The sequence below is a fragment of the Physcomitrium patens genome, chromosome 2, assembly GCF_059467195.1.
Source record: "Physcomitrium patens ecotype Gransden chromosome 2, ASM5946719v1, whole genome shotgun sequence".
NCBI lineage: Eukaryota > Viridiplantae > Streptophyta > Bryopsida > Funariales > Funariaceae > Physcomitrium > Physcomitrium patens.
In genome coordinates this window covers 22,781,392-22,797,246 of record NC_143411.1, presented here as the reverse complement: position 1 = coordinate 22,797,246, position 15,855 = coordinate 22,781,392, and the positions used below count along the sequence as shown (strand labels likewise).

General features: G+C 32.1%; 1 protein-coding gene across 2 annotated transcripts; it reads left to right on the top strand.

Moving 5' to 3' along the window:
- The first annotated feature begins 9,755 nt into the window (after nt 1-9,755).
- LOC112276746 (uncharacterized) lies at nt 9,756-11,383 on the top strand. Of its 2 annotated transcripts, none has more exons than XM_024508386.3 (6): nt 9,756-10,027; nt 10,139-10,318; nt 10,505-10,654; nt 10,857-10,913; nt 11,015-11,086; nt 11,231-11,383. In XM_024508386.3, the coding sequence occupies exons 2-6, from the start codon at nt 10,148-10,150 to the stop codon at nt 11,360-11,362; spliced, it is 582 nt and encodes a 193-aa protein (XP_024364154.1). In that variant the 5' UTR covers nt 9,756-10,027; nt 10,139-10,147; the 3' UTR covers nt 11,363-11,383. The 2 variants fall into 2 exon arrangements, with proteins under 2 accessions (XP_024364154.1, XP_090104470.1); XM_090248344.1 differs by having other exon boundaries at nt 10,136-10,318.
- The last annotated feature ends 4,472 nt before the right edge of the window (nt 11,384-15,855 follow it).

Here is a 15,855-nt window from a genome sequence, read left to right as displayed (position 1 = left end):
TAAAATTATATTTTACTAAAATTATTATTAAAAATTTATTAGTTTAATTATTTTATATTATATAAAAAATAAATTCTTCAATCAAAAAATATATTTAAAAGTTTATTTTATCTATAGATATTCTAAAATATTACTAAATTTATAAGAATTATTTAACCAAAAAAAATTATTATTTTTTTTAGACCATATTTTTATGTATAAGTTCTTCATATTATAATTTACATATATTCCATTAAAAAAATAATTTTCTATTATTTTTATGAAAAATTAGTTGTCATTAAAGAATTAAAATAATAATTAAAAAAAGATATTTTAAAAAATTAATATTTAGAATATTTTCAAATACATAGTATTAAATTTATTCTATTAAGATATTTCTAAGATGTGATATTTCTTTATTAAATTGTTTAAATATTTTAAAAAAAATTAAAGATACCTGTATTCAATTTTTAATATCAAAGATTGAAGATATCAATTTTTAATAATTTTCTTAATAATTAATAATTATCTTAATAATAATTATTTTAATAATTAAGCCTTTGATAATCCATACATATATCCAATAAATCGTCTCTTTTTTTCTTTTTTTTTTTCTTTTTTTTTTTTTACAAACAATATTGAAGTTCTTTTTAGATATTTTGAATAGCATATGAGATTCTTAATGGAATTCTTATTAAGATATTCTTCAATTGAAGTCAATTTATTTTGCATAACCTTTTTATTGGTCCAAATAGTAATTGAATCTCTTTTTGAAGATCTATTGAGCAACCATAAGCACAATTCTTTAATTGAATATTTTATTTTCTTTTTTAGATATGTATCAATATTTTTTAAATTGTGTTGGAAGATTGTTTGATGTCTTCCTACCATCAAAAATATGTATTGTATTAATAACAAATAAAAATCCTTCTTTTGTAATCCATATGAATATTATTAATATTAAAAATAAAGATTAGCTTATTCTAAATTTATGAATTATTATTTAATTGAGGATATCCTTAGATATACTATGAAAGAAATCAAGATTATGAAATATCTAATCTTTTTAAGAATTATACTTTTTTAATCACAAGAGATCTCAAAATGACTTGAGTAATATAAGATCTAAGGATACTAAATATTATTAAGCTATTATAACCACTTATTGAAACATCTATAAAAATAATTTTATAAATAACATCTTTAAAAGATAAGTATTTATTATCTATAACTTTTATATGTGTTAGTTTAATTTTCTTTACTAAAAAAATTATAAGATTCTTAGAAAAAAAATTATTTAAAAGAAAAGTTAAGATATTTGAATCTAATAGGACAAAGACTTATCTTGGAGTTAGATGTACAATCCAAAAATTGAACATAAGATATTTTAAGCTATATTCTTAGTAATCTTGAATAATCTAAATATATTTTTAATTTTACTAAATATATATTATCAACCATAAAATCCATTGATTTTTTTGGAAATATTCCTTTCTAATTAATAAAAAATCTCTATATTTTTTGTACATGATTTTGTATTGTATGATCTAATTTGAATCCTAGTTCATAACCAATATTATATTATAATACAACTATTATGTAAAAAAGATAAATAAAAATTATATTATAAATAATATTAATTTAAAAATAGAATAAAAATTTATTTTAAAAAAACAAAAATAAATAATGCAGAGGTATTTAAAATTTTATTATTAATTTCTTAATTTTTTAAAATAATTTCTATTCACTTGTAAAGCCACAAATAAGATAAAACTAGTTATATAATTAAAAATAATATTTTAAGCATATTTAGATACAAGTTAAGAATAACTTTAAAAAAATTACTATTAAAACTCTTAGATTGATATTAAAAGAGGATTGATAGTGAATTAGAGTCAAAACAAGACTTAGAGGTACAAAACCACACACTTGTAAGAATTGTGAATTATTTTTAGTAAGCATAGAGTAGAGTTTGTAGACAACCTTGATAAAATAATCTTTTGAAAATTTATTTGAAATAATATGATTGGATAATAAATTTGTGATTATCTTACAAATTTAGAGTTATTTTAGATGACTTTGAAATTTATGACTATTGTTCTCGTTGTGTTCAAGCTTTAATATACCAAAGCAATTGAATTAATAGAGGTGGGTTCGAACATGGGGAAAGACTAGTTATATGAATTGGGTCTGTTAGTGTCACAATTGACTATACTTTAGCTATCTAAAATCAATTATCAAACTACAAAATACCAAGGCTTACTACTTCTGTCTTAATTCAACACATAATCCATTCTACGACTATCAATTCAACAATACTTCCATATTCTTATCAGTTCATCTCCCACTTACTTTCTTTGTGATTTATATATATTCAATTACTGATCTCCAACTTACTTATTATATTTAGTTTCTCAATTCATCACACAGAATTTAATATCTTCACTTAGCACAATACAATTCGATAATCTCAATTCTCAAGGTCACAAATTTTCTCCAAAATGATCAGTCCAAAATTATATTCCACAATATTCTAATCATAGTTTCAACAATACTTCTCTCAATTACAATTCTTCATAAGCAAATAATAAAAGTAAAGAAAATAAAGAGATAGCACCAAGCTTACCTCAGGTTACGACTATTACAGTCTAGCTCTGATCTCCTACTTCTCAACCTCTTTATCTTACCAAAAGATGGACCGTCGGCCAGCGAATTCCAAAGGTTATGACCCTTTGAATTCTTAACCATTTGTTCCACTAACAACCCACTGTTATCAACTAAACTGCCTAACCATCAGTCTAATTCTCAAGATTATTGTGATTACTTATTTTATTTATTTTAAATTAATCTAATGGAAATAAAATCATATAGAGAAATTCAAATATAGAGAATAATTAGTTGCTTAAGCATTCACATTAGGATCGTACAATCAATTATCTCTTGAATGTATCGTCTCTATTTCCAATATCTGAATACACAAGCAAACTATAATCTCCTCCTTCATCTCATCGGTCTCTTCCTTACAACAATTCAATCATACCAATAACTGCTATTTCCACCAATATATTCACCCTCATAATCTCCAACTATAATACTACGCCCTCACAACTTTGAGCACACAATTATCCTCATTCCAATCAGTAGAATTCTTCACAAAGAACTGCTATTCACCTTACGGTGTTTCCCACAAACACAGACTCATTCTCTCTACTGAATTATAATCAGATTTCAGTATTCAATCTTTCTTCTTCTCAAATAATACCAATCACATTTCTATTCCATAATTCACTTCACAATATTCAGAAACTCTCAATCCTCTTATTCAAAGAAAATAACAAACAAAAGAAAAGAGGTAGCACCAAGCTTACCCCCGACTCAGTACTATCGCAGTTTGGCATCTTAATTAACTTCTACAACTCCTATATACTTTCTCCTGATTCTTCAGATTCTAACCGTAATTCTGTAATTAACTACTTTTAAGAACTAAATCACTCATCCGTCCTCCTGAATTTCCTATTATATGGATTATTAATATATTTTATCAATATCTTTCAAAAACGAATTAATATCTTTTCTACATAGCCCCACTCCTATCTGTGCAACGTCTTTGCAAACACTCAATTGATACCTATCTAAAAATTATCTAACAAATCTCCACAAAGTTACTAGTTCCTCTGGCCCACCTAATTTATTATTTTTATTTACAAAGGCAATAACAATTCAATAACCAGACATTAATACAGCCAACTCAATGGGATGTTAATTAAATACACATTGAAAATATAGGTGGTTAGAAGAGTAATAGCCCAAATTGACCTAATCCTGGCTTTGAAAATTTTTAAAATACTAATTATAATAAGGTTTATGGAACAAATATGCAGAACGGTAGAAATAATCAAGGGAGTAATTTTCAAACTATATCAATTCAGCAGTCCAATTCTCGACCAGTAGCAACTGGTCAATCAAGATTATTTACTATGGCTACCTAGAATCGGCCTACTAGATATATTCCAATGGATACTCTAAGTGTACTTGATGGTATGGGCCGAAAACCACTACGTTGCCATCGGTGCCAGTAAATTGGTCATTATGCCAGTAAATGCCCTAATCCAAGGTTTATAGACGAATATGCTCTAATATGTGGAAATTGAAAGCAATCGGGTCATTTTCATTATCAATGCAATATTCTATTTAATCTTAATAATCATAATCAAAAGACACAATCGACTAAGCAAATTATAGAGGAAAAAAATAACAAGATACAAGAATCACCAGTTCATCAGGTAGAAGTAGTCGAAGCTGTCCTTATAAGAAGTCAGCAAAAGGGAAAAGGACCAATTCCACATTTGGGTGATCTTGAAGCGAAGGGCCAATTGAACTCAATTACAGGGCCATCCAATCCAGGTCTTATTATGGACAACTTCTAGGAGTCGTACCAGAGTGCCGTTCTACATTGAATTCATCGTTAATATGGCATAAGTAATGCAATAAGGAAGTTTGTGAAGTCAGTTTGAACCTTGACCCAAGTGCACCAACCATCGATGTTTTGATTGATGGTGTTATGATCTCGGGTGTTCAGATGGATGGTGGTTTCAACGTCAATTTAATGAATATTGATACAATAGATGCTTTAGATTTGGATGACTTAGTACGTACAACATTGGTGCTACGGATGGCAGATGATAGTTGAATTAAATCAATGGATATTTTATGGAATGTTCAAACTATAATTACCGGTATTGCATATGAAATTGACTATATCATCTTTCGGTTACAACTTTCAACTTTATCGTATCCAATTTTATTGGGATGACCTTGGCTTTATCAACGGAAGGCCAAGAACGATTGGGATCGGGATACTTTGACAATTGGCAAGGGCGGAGATAAAATGGTATTACAAATGTACTCAGTATACTATCACGGGGAATTTCAATTGCCAGCATCTGAATTGACATTGAACAATGAGCTTAGCACCGATGATGATGCAATAGCACCGATTACAGAGGCATCCGTAGAAGCAGACCAACACCTTGGAGTAGTGTAGCAATGTGGCGGTTTGGAGGAGTACTTGATATATCCGATGGATTTGGAAATCTTTCCTAAAGTTAGTATTGATTGGATGACTTAGTATGATGTGCACCATGTGAGTGCCCTAGATATAGGATTCAGTACTTCACACATGTCGGACTTACCGACTGATTTTAAACCAACGCGAGGGTTGAAACCAAACATCGCCATTGTATCTTTATATCAAACTATCAACTTGGCAACCACAATAGAGCCTCGAATAATTAAGGTATATGAAGGTATTAAGGAACAGGAGTTAACCTGCTGGACAGAATTTTTCTTGCATCATAAATCAGCTTTTGCTTGCACTTATGTTGATCTAAAAAGTATCTCCGCTGAAGTCTGTGAGCATCGTATCATTTTAGAGGAGAACGCTAAACTAGTACGGTAGAAGATAATAAGTAGTTTTGGGTAGGGTGCTTTCTTCCACAAAATGTACATTGAATACCCGTTTGTCTAGGTGATGGACATTCTATATCAAAATGACCTTATCGCTTATAATTATTAGACCATACATTAGGTCTCGTATTAGAAGGCTTATGTCATTTTTCTTTATCTTTAACCAAATTCATGGCCAATTCTTCCATCTTCTTTATTAGATTTAATAACAAGGCTTCATTTAGATCTTTAATAGTCATATTTGTAAACAACTCCAGTTGTTGATAGGTTAGTGATGTAAAATAAGGTGTCATTATTATTGGCGCTATTGCTTGGAGTGGTGTAGTATTAATTGGTTGTTGCAACATAACATTCTTCACATTGGAGGTAGCCATTAGTGGATAATTATCCATTGACACATTTTTCGGTTGTATTTGTTGGCTTCCTCAACTTGGAATCATCGTGGCCCCCACTGTTAACAATCGGTCATAATGACATTCTTCGCACACCTTTACTTGTGCCAACAATGCCTCTATCGTAGTTGGTCGAGCTTCTTTTATAAATATTTTTAATTTTGGTAGATGCAAACCATTAATTAATATCGAGAATATGAATGCCTTTGGCATTTGATTATTTGACCATTTACAAAGTATATCTGCGACCCGACCATAATACGACTCTACGGATTCTCCCGCAAACATCTTGCTATTCATAAAACTTTCACGAAGCCGATTCTCAAATCGAATTGGTCTAAAATGGGTTAAGAAGGCATTCCTTAAGGCCTCCCAATTGAGAAATCTATCCACTCGTTGCTGATTATACCATTCAAAAGCTGTATCTTTTAAAGTTGTTGGCAACCATCTCAACCAAATATCTTCAATTCTACCATTATTAGCCATGTAGGCTGTCAAGAATTGAGATATATGATGATCTGGATCAGAGCCCGACCAACCACTAAAAGTAGGTAATGGTGCCACATTTATAGTTCGGTCTCCTACTGCTCCCATTTGTACTACAATTGGTTCTTCTAGCACTCCCACGGCCATTGGTGTAATCACTGGTCTCTTTGCTATTTGAATTTGAATTTTTCTTCCTTTGATTTTATTTGGATCTACAATTATTTTTTGTCGTTTCTGTAGGAGATTTCTTATGCATAATCGCTCTTGTCTTTCTTTTGCTTATCGATTAATTCTTTGATAATCCTTCCTTTCATGATTATCACTCATAATCTTTCATTCTTCCTATACAATGAATTTCTAAAATTTCATATTGTTATCATTTCTCCGACAATGGTGCCAAAATGTTGTTCTCATTGTGCTCAAGCTTTAATATACCAAAGTAATTGAACTAATAGAGGTGGGTTTGAACACGAAAAAAGACTGGTTATATGAATTGGATCTGTTAGTATCACAATTGTCTATACTTTAGCTATCTAAAATCAATTATCAAACTACAAAACACCAAGGCTTATTACTTCTATCTTAGTTCAACACATAATCCATTCTACGACTATCAATTCAACAATACTTCCATATTCTTATCAGTTCATCTCCCACTTACTTTCTTTGTGATTTATATATATTCAATTACTAATCTCCAACTTACTTATTGTATTTAGTTTCTCAATTCATCACACAGAATTCAATATCTTCACTTAACACAATACAATTCGATAATTTCAATTCTCAAGGTTAAAATTTTCTCCAAAATGATCAGTCCAAAGTCATATTCCATAATATTCTAATCATAGTTTCAACAATACTTCTCTCAATTATAATTCTTCATAAGCAAATAATAAAAGCAAAAAAAATAAAGAGATAGAACCAAGCTTACCTCGGCTTACAACTCTCACAGTCTAGCTCTGATCTTCCACTTCCCAACCTCTTTATCTTACTAAAAGATGGACCGTCGGCCAACGAATTCCAAAGTTTATGACCCTTTGAATTCTTAACCATTTGTTCCACTAACAACCCACTGTTATCAACTAAACTGCCTAACCATCAGTCTAATTCTCAAGAATATTGTGATTACTTATTTTATTTATTTTAAATTAATCTAATAGAAATAAATTCGTATAGAGAGATTCGAATATGGAGAATGACTAGTTGCTTAAGCGTTCACGTTAGGATCGTACAATCAATTATCTCTTGAATGTATCTTCTCTATTTCTAATATCTGAACACACAAGCAAACTATAATCTCCTCCTTTATCTTATCGGTCTCTTCCTTACAACAATTCAGTCATACCAATAACTGCTATTTCCACCAATATATTCACCCTCATAATCTTCAACTGTAATACTACGCCCTCACAACTTTGAGCACACAATTACCCTCATTCCAATCAGTGGAATTCTTCACACAAAACTGCTATTCACCTTACGGTGTTTCCCACAAACACAGACTCATTCTCTCTACTGAATTATAATCAGATTTCAGTATTCAATCTTTCTTCTTCTCAAATAATACCAATCACATTTCTATTCCATAATTCACTTCACAATATTCAGAAACTCTCAATCCTCTTATTCAAAGAAAATAACAAACAAAAGAAAAGAGGTAGTACCAAGCTTACCCCCGACTCAATACTATCGCAGTTTGGCATCTTAATTAACTTCTACAACTCCTATATACTTTCTCCTGATTCTTCAGATTCTAACCGTAATTCTGTAATTAACTACTTTTAAGAACTAAAATCTATTTAGGTGTTGATTAGCCTCCTACTCCAATCTAAATATTGAACTTCTAGTACTAATATTTTCTTTATGAATCATTGGATTTCTTCCAAAATCTACTTAAACTATTGAAAATAAAGTCTAGTCTGTATATAAAAAAAATCACTTTAATTCAAATGACAGATTGTGAAAGATCTTAAAAAGACTCACTGATTATCAAACTCTAATTTTTGAAACTTCAATCTACAAAAACTTTCACACACTTTGATCTAACCATTTAATTGTTTTCAAAATTTGCACATATATTTACAACTAGCACATTAATACTCTATCCAAAATTTATTCATATACATACTATACAACTTAAGAAACTCTCAAATATGTTGACATAATTATATTTTTCAAAATCTAAATCAACGAAGAACATCACTAATTTTGAAAATCTCTCCAAAACTAAATATAAACTCAATTGATATAAATTCAATCCTTAAAAATCTCTTTATAAGTTTACTCTCAAATCTCACTCTTTGATCTTCCAAAAGAACTTCAAAGTCATTGTAGATGCACAGTTTTGTGTCTTAAGGTATGATTTTGATCCATGTTGACAACGAGTCTTCTCCGGATATCAATTCTTAGCTTCTTGAGGTTAATTTTGCTAAAATCTACTCTTTATTCCTTTCATATGTCTATATCATTTAATTTTTAAATCTACTTTTTTTTTTTTTTTTTTTTTTTTTTTATGGCCCTAAAGTAAGTAGAAGCCTATTTTACAAAAAGATAGCATTAGCATTTTTTAATTTTACTATCTTTTGACTATTATCTACATTTTTAAGATAATTTGCTTTAATATTTTAAAATAAGATCTTCTATGTTGTAATTTTTTCTTTTCTCTTTCATTTATTAGTTGTGTTATATCAAAAAAATATTTAATATCATAACTTAGGAAGAGACTTTCAATGTTTATTGATTTTATTGGAGGTAGCAACTATTGTTGATGGTGTTACAAATATTTTTTTTGAAGGAAGTTACAAAGGTTTTAACAATGATTAAATAATAAGGAAGTCTTCCTATCGTGGAATGGGATATTATCAATGGCTTAGAGGACCTATTAACTACCTTCAAAGGAAACAAAGATTAGAATATGTGGCAAATACAATTTGCTACAACTTAGTTTCAAGAGTCTCTAGTTTTCTTATCTTTTGGCAATAGCCATTTTAGTTTCCTTTTTAATGTATATACCTCTCTATTTCTATTTTTTGTATTTTTTTGAGAGAAAGCCTCATTTATTTATTTGATTTCATTGAGTTCTTATCTTTGACAGTAAGTGCTTCTTTAGTGGATAATTTTGACATAAGAAATTACTAAAAAAAAAATTTATTATATTGATATATCAATGCATCTTTTATAATTAGTTATGCCAATAATTAATAACCAAACAACCAAATCATTCTTTCACTCTTATAACTATGCTTTGTTAAGCATTATATCTTATAAGTATGTAATTTTCTTATTACCTATGGTAGACTTGTTGATATGGCAAGAAACTAGTACATGTTATAACAAAGTCTAATTATTATGGATTTTTTTTTATTATTATTGTGCCAAAGATTAGAAGAAATCTTTGCTTTTTATATCAATCAATAATTTTGGATACATTACTATAGATATATCTATTATGAATTAGATAAAATTTAAATTTGAATTAAGCTTTATATGATCAATCATTAATCTACAACCTAATCATTAGGCAAATATGAATCTACAGACAGAAGGCCTGGTGGAGAGAGCCTGGAATTCGACCATGGGAGCACGACGAATTGCTCTACCATTCCAGACCTGGGAGAGGTCCTGGGTTGAATCCATGGATCTTGTCCACCTCGGCAAATGCTCCCTTTGCAACATTCGACAATGAACGCTTCCAAAGACAGGTACCTATGTTTGCTCACTCCACCAGATTTTATTGAACTTCGCGTACGAAACCTTTGACTCCCATATTGAATTTGTGTCGCTAAAATTGCTAAGGTTTATGATGGCAGTAGACAAATCCGATGGTGATACCTCCTTGGGAGAAGGACGAGCACCCGCACATGAAATCCAGAGGCTTTACTCTGGGTCATGTTGACGCTGAACTGCGGAAGAAGATTCACAAGTTGCCATGGGAGTTGGATGACGGAGACAACTCGAATCCCAAGGAGTCTCGCACTTTCGACCTAAAATATGTAAGCAATTCCCTGATATGGGCAACGTCTCCGCAAGAGAAAATATTGCCAAAACATGTCTCGCATCACGGAATGAATGGCTAGGTAGAGTCATTTTCATGCAAACCCGAGTAGAAATAACCTTCTACAATTATCTGTAAGTATATTTGCAGTATCTTACAGGTAACGTGTTCTTAAGTATGGCAGCCAGATAACAAATGGAATGGAAGCCCTTGGAATCGCAAACCTGGAGCCAACAGATCCATGACTCCGCCGCCACCGAGGCCTAAGATTATTCGAGAGGCAATGTCCTGCGCAGCTCCTTTTGCTACAAAAGATAACATGGTCATAGTAAAGGTGACTTGGCCTTTCTGAAACCTAATGCAACGTCACATAAATTTGTGAGTATATTACAAGCATCAACAGCCAGAACCCTGTCATGGTGCAGAAAAGCCCTCTGATCCCGTTCAACAAGTTAGATAAACTGTCATTCAACCAGCAGTCCATTGTGCTCTCACAACCGATCCTAACAAATCTAGTGGTCTATGCAATTGCGCAGTATGGAGAGGGCAAGCCAAGTCTATACAACAACATATTGCGGCGCAGACAGAGAGCCGTAAGCGCCGTGAAAGCTTACTTCATACTTATCACAGTCAACGTCTAGATGGGCGAACCGAGTTGAATGGCGAGACTAATAGTTGTGCTTTCCAATTGCAGGCGAAGCCCTTTGTGGAAACGCACTGTCCATTTGAACGGGATGAGTATGACCCCGCAGGAAAATTACCGAAGGTACGCTAGTAGAGCAAGCCCAATATTCTCGCCACATCTCGATTACATTTCAACACTGTGGTTGAACTGGCTACAAAAGCCACACAGTCTGATGCAATTTATTCCTCGGCTCTTAACACAGTTTCATGTTTTGACAATATTCAGAGGCCTAACGTCTTTCCAAGGGATATAAACACGTATAAACCTTGGCCCATTCCTCATGCGGAGGAGAAGAAGTTAATAGATGGTCTACCCCTTCATTGTGATTTGAAGGAAGGTATGCTACCATGCAGTTGATCTTTGCTATTTGAATTTGAATTTTTCTTCCTTTGATTTTATTTGGATCTACAATTATTTTTTGTCGTTTCTGTAGGAGATTTCTTATGCATAATCGCTCTTGTCTTTCTTTTGCTTATCGATTAATTCTTTGATAATCCTTCCTTTCATGATTATCACTCATAATCTTTCATTCTTCCTATACAATGAATTTCTAAAATTTCATATTGTTATCATTTCTCCGACAATGGTGCCAAAATGTTGTTCTCATTGTGCTCAAGCTTTAATATACCAAAGTAATTGAACTAATAGAGGTGGATTTGAACACGAAAAAAGACTGGTTATATGAATTGGATCTGTTAGTATCACAATTGTCTATACTTTAGCTATCTAAAATCAATTATCAAACTACAAAACACCAAGGCTTATTACTTCTATCTTAGTTCAACACATAATCCATTCTACGACTATCAATTCAACAATACTTCCATATTCTTATCAGTTCATCTCCCACTTACTTTCTTTGTGATTTATATATATTCAATTACTAATCTCCAACTTACTTATTGTATTTAGTTTCTCAATTCATCACACAGAATTCAATATCTTCACTTAACACAATACAATTCGATAATTTCAATTCTCAAGGTTAAAATTTTCTCCAAAATGATCAGTCCAAAGTCATATTCCATAATATTCTAATCATAGTTTCAACAATACTTCTCTCAATTATAATTCTTCATAAGCAAATAATAAAAGCAAAAAAAATAAAGAGATAGAACCAAGCTTACCTCGGCTTACAACTCTCACAGTCTAGCTCTGATCTTCCACTTCCCAACCTCTTTATCTTACTAAAAGATGGACCGTCGGCCAACGAATTCCAAAGTTTATGACCCTTTGAATTCTTAACCATTTGTTCCACTAACAACCCACTGTTATCAACTAAACTGCCTAACCATCAGTCTAATTCTCAAGAATATTGTGATTACTTATTTTATTTATTTTAAATTAATCTAATAGAAATAAATTCGTATAGAGAGATTCGAATATGGAGAATGACTAGTTGCTTAAGCGTTCACGTTAGGATCGTACAATCAATTATCTCTTGAATGTATCTTCTCTATTTCTAATATCTGAACACACAAGCAAACTATAATCTCCTCCTTTATCTTATCGGTCTCTTCCTTACAACAATTCAGTCATACCAATAACTGCTATTTCCACCAATATATTCACCCTCATAATCTTCAACTGTAATACTACGCCCTCACAACTTTGAGCACACAATTACCCTCATTCCAATCAGTGGAATTCTTCACACAAAACTGCTATTCACCTTACGGTGTTTCCCACAAACACAGACTCATTCTCTCTACTGAATTATAATCAGATTTCAGTATTCAATCTTTCTTCTTCTCAAATAATACCAATCACATTTCTATTCCATAATTCACTTCACAATATTCAGAAACTCTCAATCCTCTTATTCAAAGAAAATAACAAACAAAAGAAAAGAGGTAGTACCAAGCTTACCCCCGACTCAATACTATCGCAGTTTGGCATCTTAATTAACTTCTACAACTCCTATATACTTTCTCCTGATTCTTCAGATTCTAACCGTAATTCTGTAATTAACTACTTTTAAGAACTAAATCACTCATCCGTCCTCCTGAATTTTCTATTATATGGATTATTAATATATTTTATCAATATCTTTCAAAAACGAATTAATATCTTTTCTACATAGCCCCACTCCTATCTGTGCAGCGTCTTTACAAACACTCAATTGATACCTATCTAAAAATTATCTAACAAATCTCCACAAAGTTACTAGTTCCTCTCGTCCACCTAATTAATCATTTGTTTCATTATCAAATGTAGGTTCGACCAAATCTAGTTTCAATTACAAATCTTCTTCTTCTTCCTCCAGTCCATCGACTCTTTCCTCAATTGGTTTGATAGAACTTCATTATATTCACCCAGTACATGGAATTGAGCCTCCGATTTCAAGATCTGGCCATCTCTTAATTCCAACTGGCAATGAAAGTGACTCCTCTCTTTTGGAACTTCTTCAATCGACACTTGTGACCTGTTTCTCACTATTAACTCTTAACTGAAACTACCACTCTCAAAAATACAAGAAATACAAGAAAATGGCACTCTAACCAACCCAAAATAATACCACAGAATGACTTTAACTGGTGCCCCACTCCTATTCTTTTACTACCTGGTAATAATGACAACATATTACCCATACTATCTGTAAAAGGTAATGGAAAGTAATCTTTCTTGGTGGCTGCATTAAGTTTCCAAAAATCTTGACAAATTCGGATTTTCCCATACTTCTTTGCGACCATCATGATTGAAGAAACCCACTCATTATTTGGTACGGGATAAATAAAACCAACCGCAAGAAGCTTGTCTAATTCCTTCTTCACCATGAAGGAATATTTAGAATTAAGGCGATGTTGCCTCTGCCGAACTAGCATAACACCCTCTTCCAAAATAATCTGGTGCTCACACACATCGGTTGGAATCCCTTTCAAATTTGCATACGATCACACAAAGGTAGATTTGTGATGGATAAAAAACTGTTTCCAAGCATCTAATTCTGTACCGATAATACCGACATATATTTTAATTAGCTAAGGCATTTCGTTGGTGCCCAGGTTAATAGATTGACACACAAGGTCTTCAACAACCTCTAATTTAATTATCTTCTCCTGATCTGAATATCTTGTATTATTGGACATATGGGAACCACCCAAATTTGGTTCCAATGTACTGACTCTATTGATTGTGGGATTGTTCATCTATTTGACAATAGCATGATCCGAGTTAGTCACATCCTCCTGATGCAGTAAATATTTGTCGAGACTTCCACATTGGTAGACTCCTGCCTTTGCTCTTGAAGTGTTTTGTCCTACCTCAAATTACGGTGAACCTATAGCATCATTATCTGCCTCAATCGATTGACTCTCATTGTCTGATGTAAATTCTGATTCTGGTAATTGAGATTCTCCATGATATTATATTGGGCACATCTGTAAAATAATCTGGTCACGGCCTTTTCCAATTGTTAATGTGCCTTGGTCCCAATCGTTTTTAGCTTTGGCTTGATAAAGCTAAGGTCTGCCGAATAAAATGGGATACGATAATGTAGAACTCTGTAATCGGAATACAATATAATTGATTTTGTATGTCAATCCTGTGATTACAATGGCAATATTGTGTAAGATTTCCATTGACTTTACCCAACTATGATCTGCCATTCGCAAGACCAATGTCGTAGGTAGCAATTGCTTTACATCCAACTACTCCATTATATTCACGTTCATTAAATTCACACTGAAGCCATGATCGACTTGTACCCCTAGAATTAAAATGCCATCGATTGATACATCAATTGTTGGTGCTCCCAGATCTGGGTTTAAGCTAATTTCATGAATTTCTTTAGTACGAGTTCTTCATCGTATTAACACTGAATTCAATGTAGATTGATATTTTGGTACTACAGCCAAAAGTTTCTTCATTGTAATTGAAGGCTGAATAACATCCAAATCCTTCAGAATGTCATAGGATTCCATATTGAGAGTAATTTCCAATGCTCTTTTGCGTTTCATTGATTTTAATTTTACTCCATTTGGCAACAATTCCTTCTTGGTGATTGAGATTGCCGCTTGTAACTTTGCCAACTTTTCTACCACTAAAGGTTCTTTTAATGCGTAAGATTTTTTATTGGACTACATAGGTATTGGTAGTTGGTCAGTTGGAATCGATCTTGATGGTCCCGACAAATTGGCACGTAGAACCAAATTAGGTTCCTCAATTTGTTGAAGTCTCAATATTGAGATACGTCCCAATACTGATATTGGTTCGTTTAGTCTCATAGACAGTGCTACTTGCTCTCCTGCCATTAATTCATCTAGGTCCTGAATTAGATTCTTATCTTTTTATTGGCCTTTGGTAAGCACTGCGGTCACCACCTCGACACAATGTAATGGTGAGTCTCGTTGAACAGGGCTATTGTCCTCCGTCAGTTGGCTTGTTTATATTTGCTAGTCCCGATTATTATAATTAAAGGGCGCATTGCACTACTGATATGTGTGACCAGACTGCTTATAATTTCCACATATTGGAGCATAGTCATCACTGGTCCTTGAATTAGAACATTCACTCGTATAATGTCCAATTTGTCTGCAACAATAGCAACTAAATGGTCTGTTGCCAATTCCTTCAGGGATAATGGGTGTCTCTATTGGTATATAATGGCTAGGTCTATTCCATGTCGGATGAGTAAAGGATCTTGGTTGATCTATTGTAATTGTAGAGTTTGGCATTGGCTTCGTCATGGGTAGATATTGATGGTATCCTGGTTGGTTCATTGCCAATTCGTGAGTATTCAATACACCTTCTTGGTAAAATTTAGAGTTTAAAAAATTAGAATAATTCTTATTTTTTTTATTTGTTAGATTTCCATTCCAACCAAATCTATTATTTGTTTGTACTTGATT